Here is a 26,097-nt window from a genome sequence, read left to right as displayed (position 1 = left end):
ACGTACAGCTGAGCGTCGTGTTGCTGTCAAGTTAGCAGTGGTGTGCTGGGTTTGCATGGGATGTCCTGGCCCTGATTTGGGGTATTTGCCTGAGGGGATAGGGCTGGAAGTTCAGGTTCCTACGTAGTTAGGGGGGTTCCTGCAGAGAGGCATTCAAACAACTGTCTTCTCTTTGTCGTGTGGACTAGAGAGACTAAGGCATCTAAATTGGACACCTAAAATCAATTTATTTTTTTTTATTTTGGTCATGATATATGCTGCCAAACTTCCCCAGTTCACTGGAGAGCTGTTAATTTGAAGCAGTTTCAGACATCCTCCCTTCTCTTCTATAACATTACTGGTAGAGAGTGATTAATAGTCACTGACTCAGCTGCATGATCTTTGTTGTTTGATGTCTAATCATTGATGCTTCTTGATGGCCTTGGGTTTTATCCGTGTTTTGCTGCTGTTGCCTGTACAGCGGAAGCTTTAATACACGCTGAGAGTTACGGTTAGAAGTGGAGCTCGCAAAACCAAATTAACTTATAAAAATGGAAGGATTAGTGGATGGATTGGATTAATAGAATTCATCCAGGCTGCCATGCAGGGATCAGAGCAGTCAAATTTGTCTGCTCGGTCAGCCTGGAGGAGCTACTGTGATATATACAAGAACCAACTGATGGTCACTTAGTCACCAATACTTAGACAGCCAGTAACAGCAGGGCAATTGTGAGGCAGACTGATTGCAGGAAATCGTTTTGCAGGAAAAACAATCTGCATTTACTAACGCAGATTGCCTAGAAGGCAAGGTATCCTTTTGTGTTCTGCACTCCTCAGACCACACGGTTTATGCCACTTGTATTCATTTTTCAAGTAAATCCTACAATTAATTGACTACAATGCATTACTCGCTGTCCTTAAAATCATTATAACATGCAGAAGAAAATCCCTCTCTTTTTATACCATTCCATTGTGACTTTGAGCACTGTACCTGGCTTGTATGTAAACAAGATTCAATCCCTCCTGCTTCTGTGTTTCAGAGAAGAACTGGATTTTTTTTAAAAAATACAGCATTATGTATGAAGAACTATAGTAGCACATTATGAGCATTCTTATTGTGGTTTATTAAAATGAATTTTATCAGTGTAGTAGGCTCTTTCTGCCACCAGTCTCTATCTCCCCCTCCCCCGCCTCGCATTTCTAGCTTTTATGGAACTGGAAATCAAAGCTTGAGCTTCAAGCTATTGAGTTCCAGCTTACAATCAGTATGATTTGTGACATGGCTATGAATGCAGAGCTTTCTTGTTTAATCACAGAAAGCTCAGTCCTAAGACCCTGAGAAGGTACCAGCTGCTGCGCCACGCTGACAAATACCTTCTCGACCAAGAGAGCTGGTTGTGCAAAGACGGCGTGCGCAAACTTTGGTTTGACCCAATGGAGTAGGATAAAAAGAAATAAGAATGAAGAGTTTTATTTACAAAATGTAGCTATTCCTAAACCTGGACTAAAGTTTATAATGCAACGTGGGTGAGCTAGGACTAAATCATGATCACATCTGAAGAGATAACAGAGAGCACCGATTTATAGCTGGCTGTATACTTGCAAACTATAGGTGTTCTTACTTCATGCTGTAGCAAGTGAGTAAATTTCTAGAGCTTCACCTGCCATCTATTGGTGGAAAACGGGAAGTACAAAATTATTTGCCTTTTCAAGACTTAAGATGCAACATTTAAGGGTATAAATTATTGGTATGATAGTTTAAAAATGAAAAATAAATGGTCTTCAGTGTAAAACTAGATATTTTTATTTCGGATTAGTTGGAAACACGTATTTCTATTTCAGTAATAGCATTACTAGTGTATGCAATCCTATTCCTTGAAAGCAATCTCGCTGAGGCTGAAAGAGTACAGAATTTGATGCATTAGCATCTACCATTTTGGAAACAAAGTGAAGGTAACCAGGTCAAAAGCCAGTCACCTCAGGGTGAAGTTGTGAGAAGTATTAGCATCTTGATGGAGGTGACGAAACATCCTGGCAAACTCTCAGTAGATAGTTATAGTGAGCAACGGGTAGTGAATAGAGGAGAATGAGTAAAGAATCTTTTAATTCCACTCCCCTTTAATGTTTGTTATATTGGTAAAGAAGAGTTGGTTGGATTTTAGTTGCTAAAATTTCATGACAATTTTGCAAGGTTGCAATAAACCAAATAGCAGAGTAGGAAATGAGTTCAGTATTTCTTGCCTTCATTTCAAAGAACTTTTCAGTTACAGTGCAAAGCAGTTTTTCAGTGGAAGACAGGCAAATGTATCAAACTCTAATACCTCCATAACCAGTCCTTTTGGCATTGAATTCTAAACAAAAGTGGCTATAATGGAATTACAGACTAATATTTAATAAGAGCATTAGATGGTACGTATCTACCATCTAACTGGCTGAATGTGTAGATCAAGTATATCTGCATGCCCCAGAGGACTTTAAAACATCTCAGTCAGAGACAAATTTGTAAGTGCTTTATTTATGGTGAACTACACACCGAAGATAAAATAGGTCTTCTCAAAAAACTTATGAAAGCTGTGTGACGTATTTCAGAATTAGCAGCTTTCTACTTTTACATTTTCATAGCAAAAAAAATTAAAATATTCTTACTACAAGATTAATTGGAAGCAATAACTATGACCTGGATTCAAAGGAGAATGTTCAAAAATGCTATTTTCCAAGCCAGGTTCTCAATTAACAGTATTTGCACATTCAAGCTTACATGCAATGACCAATTATGAGCAAAAGAAGAATTATTTGCACAAAGAAGCAGTTTGCCTGTTATACGTACAGATAAGAACCAAAAGCAGTAAGCAACATACCAAATGTACGTTTATTCCCCGTTTCAAGTTCATGCCCTTTAACTCCGTATTAAACTTAGAAAAGGCAAAGAGCAGCAATTGCTAAAGCAAAGAACTTTAATACAAAAAACTTGTAGCAACAGGAAATCTAGTTGCGTATGGACTCAAGGAACACTCTAAATTCACTGGTATCGCAAAGGACCATTTTTTCTGCTGCAAGAAAAGGGCATCAGCTAGATAAGAACACAATTTGAAGGGCTGCACTGTAATGCCCAGTCAAACTGAGTATGAGGCATTTGGCTGGGGGTTTGCAGAAAGTGCTCAGCGCTGCATGCGGTGCAAGGCTTCTGGGAGCACACCGTCTCAATCAAGCAAATGCAAATTACCTGAGCATCCTTTAGGTTATATGAAGCGTGCTAATAACTAGAGAGGGGACTTAGCACATTTGAAAAAAAACGATCGTGGCACTTGGGCAACCAGAATAATGGGTAAGTACATTTTGGATTGGACTTTCACACTCCCCGATAGCTGCTTCTTATAGTCTGCACACATAAAGCATTATAAATAGGACTTGCAACTAATATGTAGCTCTGCGTGTTCAAGCACAGGGCTTTATTGGTGGATGCCAATCTCATCAGCAGTCTATCGAATTACTAATATGCAAGATAGTGCATATTAGTATGCCTGAGCGTCAGGCTCAGTGACTGCCTCTTGGTTCTTAGTTTAACATTTACTAAAAAACGTAAAACTCTCTGACTGTTACTCAGCTCTTTGAGTATTTGCTCCCATTCATCTGTTACAGAAGGACACACAAGAGCCAGTGAAGAAACAAAATGAGAGCATGCTAAAAGATGAACTGTAAACATCTAGGTTTACTTTTAATTTTGCCTTAAGTGATTTAAGTTCCTTGGCTCAATGAGTGTTTTTTTCCCCCATTATCCGTATGCTGAGCAGAACAACTCAGTGCTCTCAGTAAATGTATGACAAATGGTTTAACACTTCCTTATTTCTTTAACTAATTGAAAGTGATTTTTGCAAGAAATAAAAAGGTCCACAAGGTGAAACCCACTGCTGACTTTGGATGAGTGGACACCGTGATAAATTGGATGCGATGTGTACATGAGCAAGAAAAGGTACCAAAAAGAGGGGAAGGTGTTAAGTGGAAAAAAAATGCAGGCGTGTGATGCTGCACTGTGCCTACTTTGTACCTTTTAATTCACTGCTTTTAAATAATGAATGGCCCACTGGCTAACTTTTTCTAAAACTTGAGATGAAGGTAAAGGTGGAATGTCAGAAGGTAGTTTGGATCAAGAGGGCATAAGCTTTTCCCTGGAGAGGTGATAAATTCTGCCACATACAATTATTTGTAGTCACCTCTGTACATTTTAAGATGCTGTCTCAACCATCCTCTGGCATTCCATGTGCTTGCCCCATGCCTGTAGAAATTATAAAATAAGCAAACGCCTGTCCATAAATCTGGCTTCTGCCAGGTGGTGCAGGCAGAGCTGGTCCTGGAACTTAAAACCTTGCCTGGACTCCATAGCAGACCTGCCACATGGTGGGACCTCATTTGAGAAGACGTTTACACCAAAAGACTGGTGGGTCTTCTACCACCCGTGTGCCTGCAGGGAGATAGAGCCAGGAAAACAGCTTAGAGAACTGCTAGTGCTCTGGAACTAAAGTCTGCGGGATGGTTGCTATAGAGGATGTTTCCCTATACGGTGCGTGGTTTGATGGCCATCTACAGACTTGCCTATGAAGCTGGAGGATTGAGGTTGCGGTGTCAGAGCTGTACCCGTAGGTCTTTGTGTAGATGGGTGCTGGATGGTTTCATCTGTCCCAGCCCTGTGGTTTCACAGATGGTTCTCCTGGGGACTGTGGGAGCGATAAAGTGCATTTGCAAGCGGCGTAGTTTCTGAAGGATTACTCCAAATGGGACTATTGTGTCTGTTGAAGGTTCATCAATTTATGAGGAGTCTAGGGTGTGCTTGACTGCAATAACAGTGACTTGAGGCCAACTGACAGGCGAGATCCTAGGGAGACTGCTCCCTAACAACGCCGAGCATCTGGGACTGCCAAACGCCATAGACAGGGCAGTGCAAGACTGTCTGGGTGCTTCTCTTTTTGTGTAATTAGTGCAACAACCATTTTTAGTCCAAAGATTTTCTAAGTGCCTCTGAAGTGATACAGCTTGCCACCACTTCAGCAGTGGTTAGGAAAGTCAGAAAACTTGAGGATCATAAACATTATTGTAGCTTAAAAAAAAAAAGAAGACAACAAGAAGAAGAAAATGCTACTGCAATCCCTTTCTTCTGCCTCCTACCAAAACCATGATCATTCCATGACAGCAGTGGCTTTCTCTTTTGCTTGAAATCATCATCAGAGTAAGTGAAGGGGATCAAGTAAATGCAAGCGAACAGATTTCAAACTGGCTGACATCTACCTCCTGCCACAAGCTGAGAAGGCAAATCTTTAGCAAATCTTTTAGAACCTGCATATTGTTGTAAATCAGGTCTGATATGTTCAGTCATACTTTTGCTCAATTTTGGTTTTCCGTTTCAGATTATTGCTTTACTTTTCAAGTGACTGTCTTTAGCAGCAGTAAGCAGGTGTAACATCTGCCTAAGAAGAATAAAAGTGAACAATAGATAGACAGGGCTTTTCAGACTTAGAGCGTCAACTTTGGGATGTACTGGCTGAGTCTCCTTTTCTACTCTGCAGTAATCCGTGTAACAGAAAAATGTTCAGCTTCTGTGCAAGTGCCTACTTGAAACTAGGTATATCTTCTTATGTTTTCTCTCAGTGAGACAAGTATAGTCATGAAGTCTCGAAGTCTTTTGATAAAGGCATATTAATCACCTTTCCTTTGGCCTGAGAAGTACATAATTCCTTTTGTCTCAGCAGCTGTGAAGTTCATAATCTCTCTTCCTCACTTTGATTAGTGACAATTGCATTTAGACTCCAGTGAGTAACTATTGTGTGTTATGTTTTCTTTCCAACCCACTAATGAATTGATATATGTGTAATTCAAATTCACATTTTTCCAGTGTGATAGCAAGCGTGATGCTAACTGCTTGGCTGTTCAGTGGAATTTCAATTGAATGCCTCCCAGCTCCAACAGAAAATGGAAACATCTGCTTTCCGAGCTGTTTTTTGACTGGCTGGGTGACTCAGTTTGTAAAACCAGCAAAAAGAGCAAGTAAACTTTCTTTTTATTTGCCACTCAGTTGAATAATTGTAACTGATAGCAAATCTTCTTTTTTCTTCTTCTTCTTTGATTAAAGTAAAATCTGGTGGTCTATATTTTCTTTGAAAAGCCTGTATTTTGGAAAACATCCTGAACCAAATGTCAGAGTGCAGTAAGAAGGGTAGAGAGAAGGATCAGGCCAGTTTGAAATGTTTTCATTTTAGCAGTTGAGAAGCATTTCAGTTTCAAGTAATGTTTGTTAATTAATTTCAATGAACTCATGTTTCCAACCCAAATGTCGTTTCTAAATTAGGCACTAAAAACTCCTCTGACAAAATGCTGAGTGAAACCATTTTAAAATGTGGGGGGTTTTTAAGTATAGAGAAAATTGGATCAGCTCCGTTTCTTTTGTAACACATTCAGTTTGAATAAATAGGCATTTTCTGGTGAGAATTCCTCAGCAGTTCCAGTAGCAGTCTCTTCTGGTGAACAACAAGCGGCACCTAAGTGACCAGAGATTTTCTCTCATGGCCTATATCTACTGATTCATCCTCTGCTTTTTACTGTTATTCGCAACAGTGGGAAAATCCCCTACCAAGGCATAATATCTATTTAATTTGTTGTAGTCTGTCTACTACCAAGCAAAACCAAAACAGAGATCCAGTCATTGGCTTGTGAGATTTACATCAGGACAGATCTTTTGCTTTGACTTTGTGCAACTCAGAGGAGTGGCAACAGTAGAAATAACCAGTAAGTTGAACCGATAACTTGAAGTTCGCATAAATCTCAGCACGCCTGTGGTAATTCCACAGTTTCTGTGCCTTGTCCCAAATATTGTAGATCATAGAGGAAAATTGTAATTTAATTGTGGAAGGAGTTCTTAATTCCAGCTAATCAACTATCACAGTCACTGGATTGAAAACCACTGAACTCAGTAGAAAGGGTCCTCTTCTGTTCATTACCCCTTGTATCACCCTCTGAAAAACAAAATGCTAAACTGTTGTGGGCTGAGGAAGAAAATTTCTACAGAGGTAGATGTGCTGTACATCCAATTTAAACCTGCTGAATAGAAAACAGTTCTTGCGTACTCCTTAGAGTTATTCCTGGGAACTTGGCCGCAAAGCCATTGCTATGGAAGAACTGTGGATTTATGGCTTGTTCTCTGGCACGGCATTCATCTCACGTTCAGCAACCTAAGACCAAAGCCCCCCACCCTCTAGGAGGAACAGCCAGGGAGGTCAGGAAAGCGAACTTCTACAAAACTCTTTTAGCAAATTAATGTCATTCCTTGTTCCTCTGCCAAAAAGTTGGCTGGAGTCTTGCAAGTGCTCTGACGCTGCGGAACGTCACCTGGCCGCTTCTGGCGAAGGGCCAGGTATTAGCAGGATGGATTTTGATGAAGGAGCTGCCCGTGCCACCTGGCACGCACGCCAAGCCACGCGCACGCGCTCTGCTGAGGATCCTCTTGGCGGTGTTGGAGGTGGGAAATCGTGTGCCAGGCACAGCGGGCTTCTGACCACCCGAATTTGCGCGCAATTCGGCGCTCAGCTCGTGCTGCGTTCCGAGTTGAGCAAACTGTCAAAATCGATAACCGTGAAGCTCGAGTGCTCACGTCCAGATAGAGTTCCGTGTGTTTGCATCAGTGGCTGAGCTGCCCGGACTTCAGACAAAGCTCGTTCTCTTCAAAATGCCTGTGGTCAGCAGAGCCCGTGTTTGTGTGTGCGCAGAGGGAGCACTCAAAAAGCAGCAGGCACAGATTACAAAAAAAAAACCAACCCAACCCAAAACCCCAAAACCAACAACAAATCAGAATGACACCCGCCCAAGAAAACAGAGTATCCTGGATCTTAGCCTTCATCTATCCCAGGGCTCCTGGGGAGAAATTAAAAGTAATCGCTGTGAGCCCCCTCATTGTTCCCCAGTTACGAAGTTGGCAGGACCGGTTTCTGCTCCTCTTAGATTTTAGAAAGACTTCAGGGTTTTTCTGAGTCAAATGAGTTAACTCTAATCTTCCCAGGGACCGTAACATCAGCAGAGGTTGCCAGACAGCAGTGTGTTTTGGCCTCTTCCATCACCACACAGTGCTGGGAAGGGACCTTGGAGGCAGCGGTGCTGGAAACACGCCTTGCAGGAAATCCCCAGCTCCCAGTTTGGCTTCCCAGTTTGGCTTCCCAGTGAGCTCCTGCTGGGATGGGCAGGAAGCCACTGACTGGGGACCAGGATCTATCTGCCTGTGACATTTTGTTTGCAGTGTGTTTCTTCCCCTGAAGAAATGCCACAAGCCGACCTCCAGGGAGAAGACCGTCATTGTTTGGCCTCTCTCCCATTGCCCTTTTCTTTTCCCGTTCGCTGCAGCATTATAATCTTCTTCAGTCGCTTTCACAGAGATGTCTTTAATAATGGATCCCTTGGACCCTTTCCCCAATAAACAAATTATGGGGAAGCAGAGCTCTGCTCAAATGACAGAGCAGCCTTCTGGCATTGAAACTGCTGTCACTCCTGCGCCAAGCAGAGGAGTTCTGTACTTTTCCTCTCGGTCCAAAGGAGACGTTTCTGCTGTAATTAAGGAATGGCAAGAGTGAGCTATGTGCTAATAGCCCTAATCGATTGGGATTATCCCTTGGCTGGGACTAATCTCTTTAGCTGTGGAACGTGCCTGAGTACGGTGTCTCAGACTGGGAGACTGGCTCTTAAAGTAGCATCCCAGTTTGTTCTTGAAAAGATGGAAATAAGCTGAGAAAAGGAACAATACATTTACTTGGATACTGGATTGGTTTAATGAGGGACTCAACAGACACAGAGGCATTTGACATGTTTCATGGCGCTGAATTAGCAAAGTGTTACAATACAGGTGTTTGAATCTGTACATGTATATGCCTAATGAGCTGTTGTGTTTGAACAGAACAAGATTTTACTTGCAGTCAGGACAGAATCTTTGTGTTTTTTCAATGCTTGGTGGCTGGCAATATGAATGATTCCATAGCCAAAGACCTGAGGTTATGAATAAATAGTTTTTTATACGTAACATTTATCACAAAAGATTTACTAGATATGGGATTGGATTTGTTCATGCACGAATCTTAAACCAAGCAAAACATTGTTCCTTATAGACTTTCAGCTTCTACTTGAGTTGGTCTTATTGACAGAATCAAAGAGTTTTGTATCCACTACATTTAAAGCAGTGCTCTGTTTCCACGATGCGTGTTGGAAAGGGTGGCATATTATGATGGGAAAGGATTATTGTTATGACAAAGTTTAACTCAGAGCAGACTTTTAGAGTAGTGAGACTGGCAAACTGGAGCACAGCGCAGCAGTCAGCACTCCTATGTGTATTTGAGGAGATCCTAATCCATGAAGGGTCACCAAAATTTGTAGACACATACATAGATGAAGGCTGCAGTAGTCACTGGGACTAGTCACGTGCTGAAGTTGAAAATACGCTCAAGCGTCCTTCTGGATAGATATATAAATAGTGCACCAGTTTGTAATTTTAACGCTTTTTCTGCAGCTCCACTGACTTCAATCTACCTGTACTATTCCTTTCCTTTAGAATAATGAACTGTATAAACGCCTGGGGATTTTGGCAGAGCTCAATAGACCAGAAAAATAGGACAGAAAATTAATGCAAAGTATTTCTTACTATCCTGACATTCAAGGAGACTGTGATTGGTTGAGTTTCTGGACACTTAAGGACTTTCAGCCAGGTTTTGCTCTTGCACAAGTAGAGATTGATTACAGTAGAAAGACAAACTCTTTGCTTGTGTTGGACAAGGGTCAGGCAGTGCACTGTTTGCATCAATCTATCATAACTTTTCAGTGGAGGAATGTGATACTGATGCTTTTGAAAAAGTGCATGTATGTTACGTGGTTATTAGTCAGCCTTCATTGAAATGTCCCTGGCTTTGAAGTCTCTGTGTTAATAAGGCATGGTGAACCCACAGTTATTGGATAATGAGCTGTCAGTGTCTGTGCTTAGAAATAATCAGGTGTGGCTAGTGGTGAGTCTCCATCTGGTACAAAATGCATGTATAGTCTGCTTGCTGGCAGTGAAACTGGGGACTATATGGCTTACCTGAGGCACTCTCAACTAGCAGGAATCACAATACTCACTTCCTCCTCTTCGTGTTATTCATCTTTAGTGACTTTCTCCTATGACAACAGCCTCCACCTGCAGAAGATGCCACTTGATTTTGTTGGCTGTGCACGCGATCTAGGCACCTGGCACTGGATCATCATTGATTTCATTGGTAAAGACCAAGGGGCAAAAAAGTAACTTTGCATTAGCTGTCCTAGCAATGCAACTGACTTCTTCTGCAGCAATGTTGGAGAGCAACCGTATCCAGCGAGTATACCTACTGCTTCTTGTTTGCTTCATTTCCATGTTTTAAACAAGGACCAAGAAAATGCTGTGATCTTTAGTCTGCATTTTAGCCAACGCATCAGGACTGTGACATCGTTTTGCCTTGCTACGTTTTCCTCAGGGGATGGTGACTAGGCTGATAACCCATGCTGAGGTTATGTTTTGCTTAAGCTTGCTCACCTTCGCAGTGTCAGCAAAAGAGTACTGAAAATCCTGAAGACTGAGAGCATGGATATTGTCTTGCTTTGGTCAGATCTGAATTGTTCTTATTCTGTATTCTTTTGAAGAATGTCTTCTCAAAAATAGTCTCAAGGCAAAGTTGCATTGTAAAAAAGATCCAGGACATGCATTCCCTTCTGATGTGCTGGAGAGATGCTGGGCTGACTTAATAACATTACTGCCATCGTCCCCCATCCCCTCCCAATATCTCTGAAATCACTTTGCTAACAACCCATAATTACTATCCTTAGTGTGAAGATCAACAGAGTAGTCCGTCTTTAAAGGCAGCATCAGAGGAATACTAGCACCAACATGATTTGCAGGGCTGCCCTTGTAGATTAGTACAAAAGTTGGCATGAAGATTCAGGATTTTACCCAGGGCATCTTACCTACTGTGTTTTAGGTAGACCTGCTTGTAAATAGTGTATAGCTTACACTGTAGCCACAAACTACGATGCATTAATTATCTGTGAAATGCTATAGCTGCAGCAAAGCCAAGCTTCAGCAGAGACTGAACCTCATATGTCATTCCCACAAACTCCCTTGAGCATCCATTTGGGAACCAGAAGTCGCTGGAGGACGGCCAAGGAGCCACGCAGCCACCTCCTGACAGCGCCTCTGTGGTAGGAAAGGTTGCACAAAGTCGCTCTAAGTCGGAGGAAAATATCCGATGGAGAGGAAAGTACCGTCCCTGTTGTACAAGCACCCAGTGAGACATCAAGAACGTGGCGTATGCTGCCGGAGCACGTTCCGTGACGCGTGGACTCAGCCTGCAGCAAGGTCCAGAGAAGGGCGTATGTCAGTGAGCAGAGGAATGGCAAGCTCACCATTTGAGAGGACCCCAAGAGAACTTGGCTTAGCAAGGATACCGTGGAATGGACGTGAATTTCAAGGTGGAGCTTTCTCAGTTTACCAAAAGGAATTAAGTGGTACCTGTGGGGAGGGGGACTCCGTACTGCAGTCCCGTAGAAACTCGCACCAAGCAGATAAGTCAGATGAGTCAAACAGTCGGATTTACTTACGGTGGTTCTTAGGCGTCAATGAACGTTGTTCGAAGCGTTTCTTTGAACTCCAGCCTCTGCCAGTTATTTGCAAGATGACCGAGGGAGACCCAAAGACCAGGTGGAGCTAGGAGGGAGATCTCGCGGTGTTATCTCCCCAGAGGGAGCGGCAGTAGGCAGGGACGTTCTGAACACACACCGTCTCCCTGGCTGAGCGGCTTGCACAAAGCCCATTCTCTTCAGAAACTTCACATTGGGTGCCGCAGGGTGTTTTCAATAGTACGTTTCTGCAAAACTGCCCCTCTTTAATAAGTATGAATGGAATCTGTCTGCTGACGCTGACACCTGGGTATCATTTCAACAAGTGGAAAAAAATCCTGCATCCCATGGAACGAAGGTGGCCTGTGAGGCAATGCGCGTAGGATTCGCACCATGTGGTTCATCAAGGCATTTAGTTCGCAAAGCCTTTTCCAAGACTGACTAGCCAATGGTATTGCTGATTTACATCCCCATCCTGTTACAAGTTTATTGGACTGCACTGGTTTGGCCCGATTTTTGCCCTGTACATCCAGGCAGTGATTACACCTGCCTACCTATCATGCTGGTTTTGCTGCCACATGCAAAGGGAGAGAACTGGGGTTGACATTACCTGAGTGATCGATCGTTGGAGCCAGGAACTACTCCCACTTTGGTTTTACATTTTCCACCTTATTATTCATTTCAGCCACTGAAATGGTATGACAGCAGACAAGGAGCTTTACTGAACAATTGCAAAGTCCAGGATCATATCACTGGTTTTGGAAACCAGGTCTAATGGTTAACTGATGTTTTTAAAGTCACGTCACACGTCAGGATTGGGAAATGCTACGGCAATGTAGCTTCTGCAATGCTGGGAAATGCTTCTGCAATGTAATCCAGAAGTTTCGGCTGCTGATCTTTTCTAATTTTATGAAAATTAGGAACAAACCTCTGTGCTGTATGGATGTGATGGTATTCAACTTATAGCATGTATTTTGAAATAAAGCACCACAGAATATTCCTCTGGCTATCTGTGTACACTGAGGGCCGTGTTTATGACACCACGTCGGGTGTTAGCAGCTCTGCTTCTGCTGTGATGCACAGGAATCTAGTGAAGCGTTTGGCCTGAAGTTTTTCTTCCATCTGGCCAGTATACAAAGTGACAGTGCAAACCCACTGAGATCACACGTTTTCTCCATCGTGTTTTAAAGGCCTCCAGCCAAGGTGCAGGGGATGGGAGTGAAGCGAGGTGTCAACAGCAGAAAATCTTACCAGACCTTTGTAGAAGGAAAGTAAGTTGTGGCAGGGCAGTGAATATACTGACTGCCCCCAGTGTAAGAGAACATATCCAAATTAAGCCCACTTCTCCCCAGAGTGGTACTTTTTTGTCACAGCAAGGGCATTTGTAATTTTCCCTTCTGATAAAAATACCAAAAATAGCTAATTTTATATCAATTAACTTGATAAAAGTACTCTTTCTTTGTCTCCCTCCGCTTCCATTTGCTTTTATGAGAAAGTTACAGGTTTTTTCTCCTAGCCCATCTAAAAGGTGTTTCAGGAGAGTACAATTGTTTTTACCAAGATTTTAAATTCTATCTAGAAGAACTCTTTGCACAAATGCAAAGAAAAGGGGAAGGTTCTTGTTCTGTTGTCCCTTTTCTTCTTTCACTCTCCTTCATTCTTCCTTGCAGTATAAATATCAAGGAAAATTAGTGCTGTTAATTCTTTCTGATTGTGGCAAAGATACCTCCAAAATATGTCACCCCAATGGACAGCTAATAATGCAACAAGAATCTTTGAGTACTAGCAGAAAATTAGCCACAGAGGAATAAAAATGGACTCATTTTCCCACAGAATCAATGTGACTCTTATATTGACTGGTTTTCAGATCTTTCTTCCTTAAAGATTGTTTGACCACTGGACTTGTCCTGGGACTGTGCCAATCCTTTTTGTATTATTCTTTTCTTTTTTTCTTTCTTTTTGTTAAGAGTCAACTGTTCTTTTAAGCTTAGTAAATACTCAACTTGCCAAGCTAAATATTCCGGACGAGGAAATACTTGTCGAAAGTAGTTCTGCTATGGTAATGCACCCTGACCTTTCAAGCAAGGGGCATTTGAGGTTGTGAAACAAGCCCGCAGCATGTGAGATGCCGCTGGAACGCAGAACGCCTTCACTCCCCTTTCATGCCGTGCCCCTGTGACGTGACGGTTACTTAAGGGACCTGCCTTAAAGGTTGTTTTATGGTCGCGACTTGGGCTGCAAGACTCTTTCCACTGCTGCAGAGAGCAGGTGGGCTTGAAATCAAGTTTTGTACTTGAAAGTCTGTCTGTGCTGTTACTGAAAGTACAGCTCCGACCTCTCGTTGCTCGTGATGTTCAATTCAGCTTCACGAGACTGTCCTGCGCACAGAGCTGCCCACCTCCTCTTTCCTCTTCCCTTTTCCCCTCGTGTTTGCAGTCCCAGGTGAAGCCTGGAAGCTGCTGAAGGTCTCCAGGGGCTGGAGGAACGGCAGGTTTGGGGTAGGTGCTGGAGATGGCTCTGCTCTTCTTCTTTTCTCGGTCCCCAGGTGGCATCTTTCAACAGATGCTGCCGCAGCAGAGAGAAGAAAGCACCCAGGAGAAGTTTAGAGTCTGGTTCTGCCACGTGAGTCAGGAGACGTTTAAAGGTATGGTATGTCTTCCTCCGAGGACAGGGAGAGAGGCTATATGTACTGTGTGGGCACTGTATAACATTTAGGTCTTCGCCTCTTGTTCTGGTCAGAGAGTTGTTTTGCTTTTTGAGCTACTTTGAGAGTTTTGACTCCATGCAATAAACTTTACCCCAAGACAACGGTTAGGAAGAGACTCACACATGACGCTGCTTTCCTTGTGCGGTGGGGTGGGAATTCCAGGGTTTTCTTCCTCTTCCCGGGTGCTGGCAACTGCTGCTGTCATCAGCACACTGCTGGCCATGGTGGACAGGCAGGACAGTCAGGCCAAAGTATATTCTTGGGTGAAAAGACTTTTCCAATTTCCAAATTCAGTTTCACATAAACCAGTTGCTTCACTGATGCTTTCCACGCTACTCTCTCCCCATCCTGTGTATCCTCAGTCTGAAAAGTGTTCTCGAATACACAGAATTTTTCTGCTGTTGCATGGATGAGGAGGACATTGTATCTCCTTCCTACTCAAAGGAGCCAAGCCATCAATAGCTAAGAACCTCTTGCCAGCGCTGAGGAGACAACAAGAGCGTTGTCTCTGCGTTTTGCCTGTGGGAGCTGGCAGCAGCACTCATATCAAAGCCCGGGCCAAACCGATAAACTCCGTTGTGCCATTGGAGTAACAGTGGTCTCTTCTTGGATGGAAAAAAGATGAGAGGAAGACAGCAAATCCTAAAGGCTGAGCAGGGTGGTTTCTGTTTGTCACTCTTAAATTGAACGCAACTATGGTTTTCCCCTCTGTTCCTTAATTTCTGTTTTCAGTTTCTTTAAAGTGCCGGAAATTGGTGGGTTTAGAACCTAGAGAGCCTTTCATTTATCGAGATTGTCTTATTCCCAAAATTAAATAAGCACAGCTCCCCGAGAGAGGAACTCGCGCTGATAACTAAGCCAGATTAACCATTTTTTTGCCGTGTTTTGATACGTAGGCTGGCCTTAGGCACGTCCACAGATGGCAGGACTGATTTTGCAAGAGAGTATTCTGCATGGCTGTGTGCCGCAGTGTGTAATCAGGGCTGACTCCTCTTGCGGGCCTCTGGTCCCAAATCCCAGTGGGCTCTTGAATAGTGTTCTGCGTCATTTTTCTGTTCTGTATTCAGTAACCGCGCTTCGTTTCCTTAATGAGACCAACCTGCAAAATTAGAGAGATTTTGGCTGTAGAATATCAAACTCACGCTGCATATGAGCAACCAGCTTCCCACCCCTGTTTGCCTTTGGCTCAAATATTGTGTTCGTAATGGAGTGCGCTTGTATTTTGTACTGCAACGTCATATTGTAAACCCTTTATAACCCGAAAATGACATCCTGGGCTCGTGGGTATTTGCTGTCTCTCAAAAAAGTGAGACATGCTACAGCTGTCCATGTTTTGCGTTGACAGACTTGGCTCTGGGTATGAAGCTTGCAAGGAGCTGTTGTTTCAATCCAATGAGTAGGTTCAATCGGCATTGTAGCGTACATACACTTTGATAACAGACATAAATACAGGACTATGAAAGGAGTGTGAAATTTTCTTTAATATGTTTGCATATAAAATAGTGATTTAAAAGAATTTCTCCCTTACACAGTTGTTTGTTCATTTGCACCTGTTTAATTGACTTATAAACACCTTTATTCTGTTAAAAAAGGTATTTATGTGTTTAACTGTATCTTTGCTATCCATACTCTCTGTGTGTAAGAAGCCTGACAGTTAATGGCCAGATTAATTCCACACGTTTGCAGAAGTGGGCCCACAGATGGCTGTTAATTTCCCTTGGCATCCTTTTAGCCAGTATGCTTCTGTTATTTTATTTACAAAATAAACACTATACATTTACTTAATTATATTTGACGTCATAATTTCAGGTTTTCCTTTGGCTTGTGGGCTCAAGGCCCTCAGGGTAGCTTTCCTCATTATTAAACAACAGTTATGTATCTGTAGCTAGTGAATTATGCTTGAAGACACTCATAACAAACAAATGCACAGCAGTTTCTATAATAAAGTGAAAAACGCACCTTTACAGTGAAAAATGTGGTTTTCCAAAGGGAAAGCATGAAGTGCAGTTCAAAACTGATACCTTTATTTGCTATTTTGTCATCTCTCTGAATAAATGAATAACGTCTGCATTCTAAAGAGGAAAATCACGAGAAACAGCATTCACAATGAAGTGGGACAGAGATTGTTGCTGCTTCTAATATTTCTTTAATTTCAGTTAATGGTTGATGTGATTTTAAGGGCAGAAGTGACTTCCAGCAGGGCCTGGTCACACCAGTGACCATACGCTCATGGACCAAGCCCTGGGAGCTCTCAGGCTTCTCGGCACATGGACGTGTTGGTCTCTCACCTCTCCGGGTGCTTTTCCAAAAAAAACCTCCTAAGGTCATCCGTTATCCACAGCCCTCCTCTCAACACAGGGCCTCGTAGCTGCCTGAAACAAACAGCTGTCCCCAGTGCTTTTTTTATATATGGTTTTCTTTCAATCCCACTTTACGTGATTGTTTGTCTGTCTTTGGCAGCAACTGTGGGACTGAAACTTTGGAAATTTAAAATATGTAAAGCACGAGTTCTTTAGCCAAAGTTCCTGTGCTGCAGAATTTGCTCCTGCACTTCATATTACACATTTTAAAATGTACTGCTGGCCGAAGGAAGCAGATAATAATCCAATGGCTGTTGACAGAATTGGGAGATATATTGTATGCAATCAGCTCCGTATTTGCACAACAGATTTAATTACATGGTAAAATTAATTTATCAAGTTTTCATATTTATGCTTTGACTATTCATCATCAGATTTCTGTATGCATTTTTGGAGGGGTCTTTTTTGGTCTGGTCCAAGCACTGCTGAACTGCTCTAATTTGTTGGATATGTCACTGTAGTTGCAATGCTTTGCTGCTTTTTTTTTCTTTTGCATTTTTATGCTCTGAAAGTAACATCTTTTTCTTTATCTTTTTTAAAGATAAAGACATTCCCTGCTGATACATCTAATCCTTTTTTCGATCCTTTTACAACAGTACCACAGTTTTCTGTAAGTAGAACGTGCAACTAAAAAACTGTGTATTTAACACAATTCCAACTGATTTTTTTAACAGTGTCAGAAACTTATGCGCTAAGCAGTCCTCAAAAAAAAAAAAAATCCAAGTAGAAATTAGAGTGCAAATTAGTTAAATATTTCCATTATACAAGTAATTAACTTGCCTGCATTCAGACATTGCTGCTTACTAGACACAGGACTAAGAGTTAAAGGTCAAGGCTCACCGCTAATGCGGTCGGTCCCAGAATGTTGTTCAGTTCAGGACTGTAGAGGACAGTTGTGAAGCTCCGTAGCTTTTTTCCAAGGAGCAATAAGGGAATGGGAAGACTTAGTCCTCTGTCTAGCAATTGCATGGCCTCCTGCCTGAAACCGCCTGCTGTGCCATCACAAAGAGGGCCCTGATTTTCATTGAATTTGCATCTGAATTTTAAGGAAGAATTATAGTCAGTGTGTTGATGACTACAATGGTATCCTTGTATAAACTCCCATGTTTACTTAATAACTTGAATCAAGTATTGAACTCAGTTCTTGTTAAACTTTCACAGAAGTTGGGATTTGGGGTTTTTGGTAAGGTAAACTACATACAAACAGGAAACAATTATTTGATAATTTAAAAAATAAGTCCATTCTAAGTCCTACTTTAAGGGTAGAGGCATTACACAGCAATTATGACAAAATTATCTACTCTGTAAGAAACACTCTCTGATTACAATTATAGACCACAGTAACTGACTTACAGTTTTTAAATTACGTTTGCAAAATGAAGCATTTCAGACTTTAACCTTAACTTTTACTGATAGCAGCAATCTATATCTGGCATATAATCAGAGATAAGTAACTTCAATCACTGTTGGGCCATGTGCAGTAACTGTCTGCATTTAATGATTTAAAGAAAGAGGCTTTTCTTTCACAATAAACCTGATCATGGGATTTGACCTAAATGTTGTTTTTCTCCAAATAGGTATTTTAAAGCCAGAGTTAGTTAGGGTCCCTAAGCTGCGTCAGTGCCACCGTTTAGCTCTAATTAAAGGGATCCAAAAATACACGGGAATATGTCGCAGCAACTTTTCGCTAGGTCAGCCAAGTCCGGATAGTAGTTGTGGTAAAAGCTAAACCAAAGTTACAGTGTTTGTGTCTTTCATAGTAGTACTTTACCTAAGCAAAAAGATACACCCAGAATAGCTTTTCCACTAGTTAGTAGTGATTGTCAGGAAATTATTTTTCTGCCTATGACAGTTATGTTGAAAGCAAAATTTAGGAGGAGTATATAAAATATTTTTTCATCATTGGGGGGATAGAACTTTAAAATATAAAAAGAAGCTACCTTGATATACTTACCCACAGAAATTTCCATCTCGTGGGAAATGGCTGTTTCTTGGCAAATTCAAATGTTGAGATTTTTGTTATGCTCTGTCGGGAGAGCAGCAGCAGAGTAAAATTCAAACTAATCTTTCTGAAATTCCCTCTTCTCCCCATAAAGTCCTGTTTCCCTGGGCAGGGTGGAGGGCAGAATCCAGATCACAAATATTTAAAACACCGTTACAATAAAAATCTAATGGTGTGCGATCCGTCATATGATTCTGTACATTCCTTTTAGAGAGTTACGTACAAACATCTGTGGTAAACGAGCAGCTACCTAGAGGACTGCATAAAGAAGGGAAAACAATTAGGAGGGTTAATTAGACTTTGGTCCTGTGTTTCACGGTCCTCCATCCCAGCCCAAAGAGATGTGCTTCTCCCCAGCAGCGTTTCAGTTCATCCTGATGCACGGGCTTGAAGATATCTGCCCTGCAGGCGGGAGCTGTAAAGGAAAGGTCTAAATTAGTGCTAGGACTTACTTACAGGTAGATCTAACTCTGAATGTTCTCCAGTCACACATAATCCCAGATGGTAACATTTGTTAATATTTTTCCTTGTTTGTTTGGGTTTTTTTCTTTTTCTTTTCCTTGCTTTCCTTGCTTCCCCTTCACTTTTTTTTTTTTTTTTTTTTTGCTTGGAACAAAACATTGAAATGTTATTGAGGGGAAAAAGGTATGAACAGTGACATTTGGAAAGCTTTGCCTTTTGTGTAGGGCTTCTAATTTGGTGGTGTATAGGCAGCTGTGTTGATTTTATCAGAGGAAAAATTAGAGAACTTGGCTGCCTGGAATATTTAAAAATAAGCTTCATGCCAGGAACCCCTCTGAATTTCAGAGATTTCCATCGAGAAATGGCAGGCTTGATGACCATATTCTCAGGCTGGTATGAGTCACATAGATTTAAATTAATGAAATTAGATCTTTTTAGACCAGTTAAATATTTGATTCAAACATACTGTGCAAGCAGATATATATAAAAAGATGCTTTGGATATATACTGTAAAACCATTATCCAGAGCAAACACTCTTTAGCACTCAGGGCAAATCTTCAGCAAGTGTAATTTGTCATCGCTCTGCTGATTTCAGTAAGGCTGGGAGAATTTACATCAGCCTCACAGGGTGATGCCTCCTTCTCCTGCCATAAAGTAAGATCTGGCAGTTCTCAGAAGACAGGGATCCTATATGAGGAACACCAAATTTGATACCCCTGCAGCTTGTAAGGCTGAGTTTTAAAAGTTGAACGAGAGAGAAGTTTGGACAGGTTCTATCAGCCAGTATTTACACACATAATTGGCCAGGGTTGGAGGGAGAGTTTCTTTAGTTGGTTTTACATTTTCCATTTTACTAATTTTGTGGAATTAATGGAATTCCTTTTGCTTCAGAGGTTGTTTTGGAGCATATCAGATGGGTTGAGCTGAAACGTCAGCAGAGACATGTTAAAAAATGACAATAAGCAAGCAAACCTAACACAGCCATTCTTTCCTGGGCTCAAATAATTGTCCCGCTGATTAAACTGATTTGTGTTTAGCATTGATCCTGCGTGGCTTGCAGAATTTGAGAAATAATTAAGACAAAGAAAAAAAAAGTTGCTGTTCAAATAGCTGTTCCCTTATGATGGTGACTTTTCTTCCTCCCTGCCTTAAAGTCTGAACCAAGTTCCGAAGAAAAAGTTGGCAAGAAAGAAATGCAGCCGATACCAGTAGGAGCATATCCTAACGGTCCTGACACACTGGCAAACTGCAATTTCTCTGTGCTTTTCCCAGGTCGGGGTCATCCACACACCGCAGGCACTAGCCACTGTGGTTTGGCATGAGAAATAGTCCGTGCCGAAAAGCAAGACGGTGGTGTTTTCTTTTTAGGGATCCTGCCCGTCCAGCTGTATAGGCTGGCACAGTCTCTGTTGTAATACTGCAGCGCTGATATGCCTCACCTGAAAGGCAGGAGATAGTTGCTTGCTGTTTGTCTTAAAGCAGCCCTTCCAATATTGCCTATCAGTAGATAACTGCAAGAATATTTCTCCTGAGGCACGTTCCAGTTAGCAAATGTGGGAAAGGGATGGACACTTTGAAACCTGGACTCCTAGAAGCCCGGACTCCTGGCTATTGCAAAACACAGATTAGTCAGAGGACCCACCAGCAAATTGTATAGGATTTCTGAAGAATAGTCCAGAAATCTCCTGCGGTCAGCATTCTCCAAACCGATGATGTCTTTTATCTGAATGCTGCCAGTCCCGTACGTGGAGTTTCATCTCACGTAGCACATGTTGCCATCAGGCTTGCCCCTCAGGCACGGCTCTGGAAGAGCCATCGAAAGAGGTGGCTGTTCAGCATCCACGGAGGTTGCATTGAGCACCTATAGCTACAGCTATATATGTATTGTTCTCATTATTAGTTATTATTACTGAGTGTTTGGCAATGAATTGGATGGTGAAATGTAGCAAGAGCAGTAGAAGCTAATCTACGCTTTTTTTCTTCCCTTGTCTGTATACTTTTTTTTTTTTTTTTTTTTTGTAGGCAGAATTTACAGACAGCAAATTACAATGCTGTGCGGTGCAGTCATCTCCTAAGATAACACTGGTAACTCCATCGCCCGTACTGAGATCTTTGGCAGAGACTATACCAACTCCAACGGTCCAGACAATATATACGTCGCATAAACCGATTTCGCTGGCAGACAGGTATTGTGCAGTTCTTTCACAGAAATACTATGATGCTCTCTGCATTAAAGGAATTAGCTTGATTCCTCTTTTTCTATCATAATTACCATAAAGTGACATTTCCCCTGATACCAAAAGATTTCCAGTTGCTGCTTGACACCTACTTCAGAATAGGTGGGTTATGTAAAGAAATATCTATAACACATATCTGCTCTGAGAAACAAACCTGCCTTTATTAACTGCTGCAGCCGGCAGCGTACCATTTCTGTGGCCAATGGCCTGGAGAGAAAGGGTTATGAAGATATTCCTCAGGCAAGTCATTTTGTCTGAACCACAAATGTTTTCTTTTAATAATTACTGTTGCAATTTGTTTTTTGAAATTAAATGTCCGGGGGGAAAGCTGAGGTTGAGACATGCCCGCTCTTCTAAATGAAAAATGGGCACTGGTTTTCTTTCTTTTACCTCTTTTTTTTTTTTTTTTTTTTAGTAATGTCAAGCTACAGTGGTCTTTCTTGTAGTTTCTTAGAGAAACAACAAGCTGTGCCATCTTTCCACAGGCAGCCTGCTTTCAGTTTTCTATTGTTCCATCCTACCCGTTTTGCATGCTGGCTTCTTATTCTAGAATTTAATCAAAGCTGAATTTCCCAAGCTGATAATTTACTGAATACAAATGTAGGAGTGGATATATTCAATACTTCTGGAGCGCAAAAAGGTCTTAGGCTTGTGTTGAAGACAAAAGTATTTCTTTGGCATGATAATAGATGAGCCTTTTTTACTTTTGGACTCACAGTCAATTCCCGTTTTCATTCGTTAGCTGTTTTTTGCAGATGTTGGTTTAATTACACCTGCACACTTGTTCAACATTGCCAACTCATCCAAAAATTTATTGTTCCGGTGAAAATGTAATTCTGAAGCTGCAGTGCTGAACTCAGCTTCTGTAAGATGTCTCGAACACAAGCGGGTGATTCCACCCCCGCTTGTCCGTGAATGGGCTGCAAGGTTTCTGCGCTGCAGTTTAAATCTCCAAACTGTTTGACAAGCATTAGATACTTCACTGTCAGAACAACACAGTAAACAGAGGTGGGTTTTTTTTCCCCCCCACTATTTCTTGAGAAATAGAATCACTAACCCAGGGCATTCCCAGTTGCAGAGCCCACAGGCTCTGGAGTGATCTGGTGTGTGGGAGCAAGGGCTTCAGGCTCTGCTTCCCACACCCCGATGTGTGCAAGACTAGAGTAAATTCAGCATATAGAGATGTCCCCCAATATCCGACCAATATCAGTAGCCTTTAACAGGGGGTAGAGATTAAATCCTAAACTGTTTTGCCATGTGGGGTTTTTTTATGTCCTTTTTCTTGCCTCTGTTTGCTCTTCAGAAATATCAAGTGGTACTTGGTTGTGAATCAGGCATCAGTTATCAGCCTTTTCACTGAATCGAGTCTGACCTTTTTTCCCCTCCTTTGGTATTTTGAAAATGTTAATTATTTTAAATTGAAATCTGAGACTTATTGTTGTTCCCATAATTGGCTGTTTGTGCATTAATTACACAGCGCTGAGACTCTGAGGCGTGAACTTGAGAGAGAGAAAATGATGAAAAGACTCTTGATGACAGAATTATGAAATTCGCACTTCCGTCAGATGGAGAATGGATTGGGGCCTTTCATGTGCCTTCTGTCTGTTTACATTCCTCTGCTTCTGTGTACTCAACATAATGCATCGGGAAAATGTGTGATATTCCTGGCTCGCCTGGATTCACCACGGTTGGTTAAAATTAGGTCTCGGCTAGACTTTAACTTGAAGGAGTTCCTTTATTCGTTTGCTGCTGGGAAATAAACCTTCAATCCTTTATCTCTCCTGAGATTTTATACTATTAACACAATTAATTTCAGGTTTGGTTTTGGTAAATCTAGGGCAAAAAGGATCAGCAAGAGGCATACTGATTTCTATTGGGAAACACTGTTCTGTACATATGTTAATAAGTGCACAGAAATTAATGTTATGCAGAATATTTTGATAGTAACATAGAAAATATGTCATTTTGTACAACTGAAAATTGCAATGAGCTACTGCTATTTGTTAAAGAACCATTTTTAAAGCAGAAGAATGATTATTACATCCTAACCCCAGGACTGTTAGTCTCCACAGAAAAATAAACAGCTGTCTTATTAAATTCCTAACCTTAACCTTCACTTCAGAGACATAAATAGCTGCGAGGGGGAAAGACACCCCACCATACAGGTATATGCACCCAACGCTCCCTATGGTTTGTCATCTTGACCTAAACCTTCAACTAAATCTTACCGTATTTCCATTAATGAAAAAAAAAAAAAAAATCAGTTGTTTAAAGTAATTTGCTACTGACTTTCTAGCTTGATACTGACTTTTTTTAACGAAGTGAGAAGTTTTACCTTCTCCGGGTTGCCTAGGCATTAGAGCTCGCCCGCACTCAGACGGCTCCTGCCCCAGCACCGCAGGTTGCAGAGCCTCAGCGGTGTGGACATAGCTCGCGCACGTGCATTGATTGATCACTTCGAAGAATAATAACAATGATAGTTTACGACATAGCTGTGTCTATGCCCATTTTTTTTTCACTCTACTAATCAGCACGTGTGTGCTGGCAAACCTGGGGGGGTACGCCTGGCCGTACGTCCCGTTCACCTCCAGCACGCCAGCAGGTTCTTACCTTCGGTGGAGCTATCTCAGGCATCAGGTGGGGTGGGTAGTCCAGTGCTAGCAGAACCGCAGCCCCAGGGAGGGTGTTTATGGTATACAGGTAATGCCACCGACTGTTTCCTAGGAAAAAAAAAAAAAAAATAAAGAAGAAAGAAGTTCTCCATTTCCCCCCGTTCAGTAGTGCAGGGTCATCCAGAAAGCTACCAACAACTGTCAGCTACAAGGTACTCTTCCGACAGGAAAGTTTTGTGCGTTTTGTATGGCTGAAGATGTATATTTTTCTGTTACTCTGTACGCTATGTTCTCTCGTTTGTATTAAGATAAAAGATTGCCCTTAATTTGATACCGATTACGATGGCTTTATCTCAGCTTAAGCAGTTTGTTTGTGTGGAAAGTGATTGCTGTGAGACTGAGTTTCCTTCAGAGTTTAGCTTGTGCTCTTTTTCTGAGAGGAGAATTCTTGAGAGCATCGTAGGACTGTGGATTGCAAGGTGGAGGTATAAAATGACTTGTCTCTTTTATATTTGCTGGGACAAGAAATTAGCATTAGGCTCCCCAGTTAAATCCACCAACCCCAAACCTTTCTGGTTGCCATAAAATGGGGCAGAATAAACAGCACAAGTGTTAGGTAGAAACTCGCAATACAAGATGTAATGAAGTAGCTCAACATAAGCGATGGGCACAAGGAGCCATAGAAACACACCTGGACTGCAGATTTCGGAGCGCCCAGGTGACTTTGCTGGGTAATCGGATAGGACTTGTACGCTGTCCACCTTCTAGTTACAGTGCCAGGACACTTCTGTTCCTTATGTCTTAATATACCGCTCCATCAACCCAAGGTTATTAAAAATGGATTAGGAACAGTAAATCCCTGTGAAGAAATCAGAAAGGAGGGGAAAACGCAAAAGGCTGCATCTCCCATGTCCTGTTACTCACCTCTTCCCAGAAGGTACTGGGAGAGGGAGAAGCAGCAGCGCGTTTTGTCTGTGCCCAAGTAAAAGGGAGCGTTGTGAAGAACAAATAAAAGAAAATTGTAATCAGAGGTGCTGTTTGGGGAGAGGAAAGGAAAGTAACATTGAGAATGGCACAGCGCTGACTAGCTGAATCTGGTCTTCTGCCTGCTGTTAAGCAAGCCCCAGTTTTGTGTGAAATGGCGGCAGTTTCACAAAGTCATTGTCAAGGAAAAACAGCAAAACCAGATCTGAACGCACGCTTCAGTCGTACTGATTGCCGTGGAGTGGACTTTAGGAACCCCGCGATATGCCTTCAGGTTTGGGGGCAAACAGATCCAATTACCCGCATTAGGGCAGTCTGGTCACGGAAAGAAAAGCCTTTAGCAAAACTTGAATGCCTGACTCAGACCAGCCCCACCAGATGTTCTGGCTCGTAAACCAGCTATTAGTTTATTATTTGAAATGCAATGTTTTGCTCCCGTTGTATAAAAATTCTTCAGCTGAAATAGCCAGATCTGGAAAACAAGAAACGTGAACCGCGATTACTTTACAGTGGCCAAGTCTTTATAGCTGAGAAACAGCAGAGATTCCTCCCTCCTTGGTTCCCACCAGGAGAAGAGGGAAAGGCTCGCGTGGCCGCTTCGTTCCCGTGGGCTGTTTTCCACAGAACAACCCTAAGTACGTTGCCTTGTCTTGTTTTAGTGTCTTATTCCACTGGCTGCCACCGTTTCCTATTCTGCAGTCTAATGGAGCTTTATTAAAACTGTTTTACTGATATCAAACTAAACTTTTAACTGCGGAATGTCATCACCTTGTTCTTTCTTACTACGTACATTCTTCAGCCACGCTTAAGCGTCTCACTTTTCACATCCTCTGAATAAACCCTCCTGCCTCACCTCTGGTTGGGAATTACAGTGTTAGGACACCTGTTACCCAAAACTGCTGTAAACAAGACAATGTCAACGTGAACATACGCTGAGGGCCAAATACTCCAGATTTGCCCCTCGACTTTAACTTTACAGGTGTTAAAGGATACTCTGCCTGAGGGTATGTCTGTATAATAGCGCAGAAGTATCTGAGCTAGCTTTAATGAGCTTGCCTATGTAGTTGTGGCAGCATGAAGCCCAGCACAGGCTATCATTATCATGTACAT

At 42.0% G+C, this 26,097-nt stretch overlaps 1 protein-coding gene across 2 annotated transcripts in view; it reads left to right on the top strand.

Moving 5' to 3' along the window:
• Positions 1–23,166, top strand: part of EPB41L4B (erythrocyte membrane protein band 4.1 like 4B) — a 169,963-nt gene extending 146,797 nt beyond the window's left edge. The window contains exons 23-25 of one of the 2 annotated variants that reach the window (XM_075022719.1): positions 17,231–17,299; positions 21,177–21,340; positions 22,869–23,166. In XM_075022719.1, the coding sequence (XP_074878820.1) occupies positions 17,231–17,299; positions 21,177–21,340; positions 22,869–22,938 (303 nt within the window). In that variant the 3' untranslated portion in view covers positions 22,939–23,166. The remainder of the gene's footprint in view (positions 1–17,230; positions 17,300–21,176; positions 21,341–22,868) is intronic. The other variant, XM_075022720.1, reaches the window with a different exon arrangement.
• Positions 23,167–26,097: the final 2,931 nt, after the last annotated feature.

This window comes from Buteo buteo, chromosome 3 (assembly GCF_964188355.1).
Source record: "Buteo buteo chromosome 3, bButBut1.hap1.1, whole genome shotgun sequence".
In the NCBI taxonomy this organism is placed as follows: Eukaryota; Metazoa; Chordata; class Aves; order Accipitriformes; family Accipitridae; genus Buteo; species Buteo buteo.
Note: the sequence above shows the minus strand (reverse complement) of the source record. Positions and strands in the feature narration are given on the sequence as shown.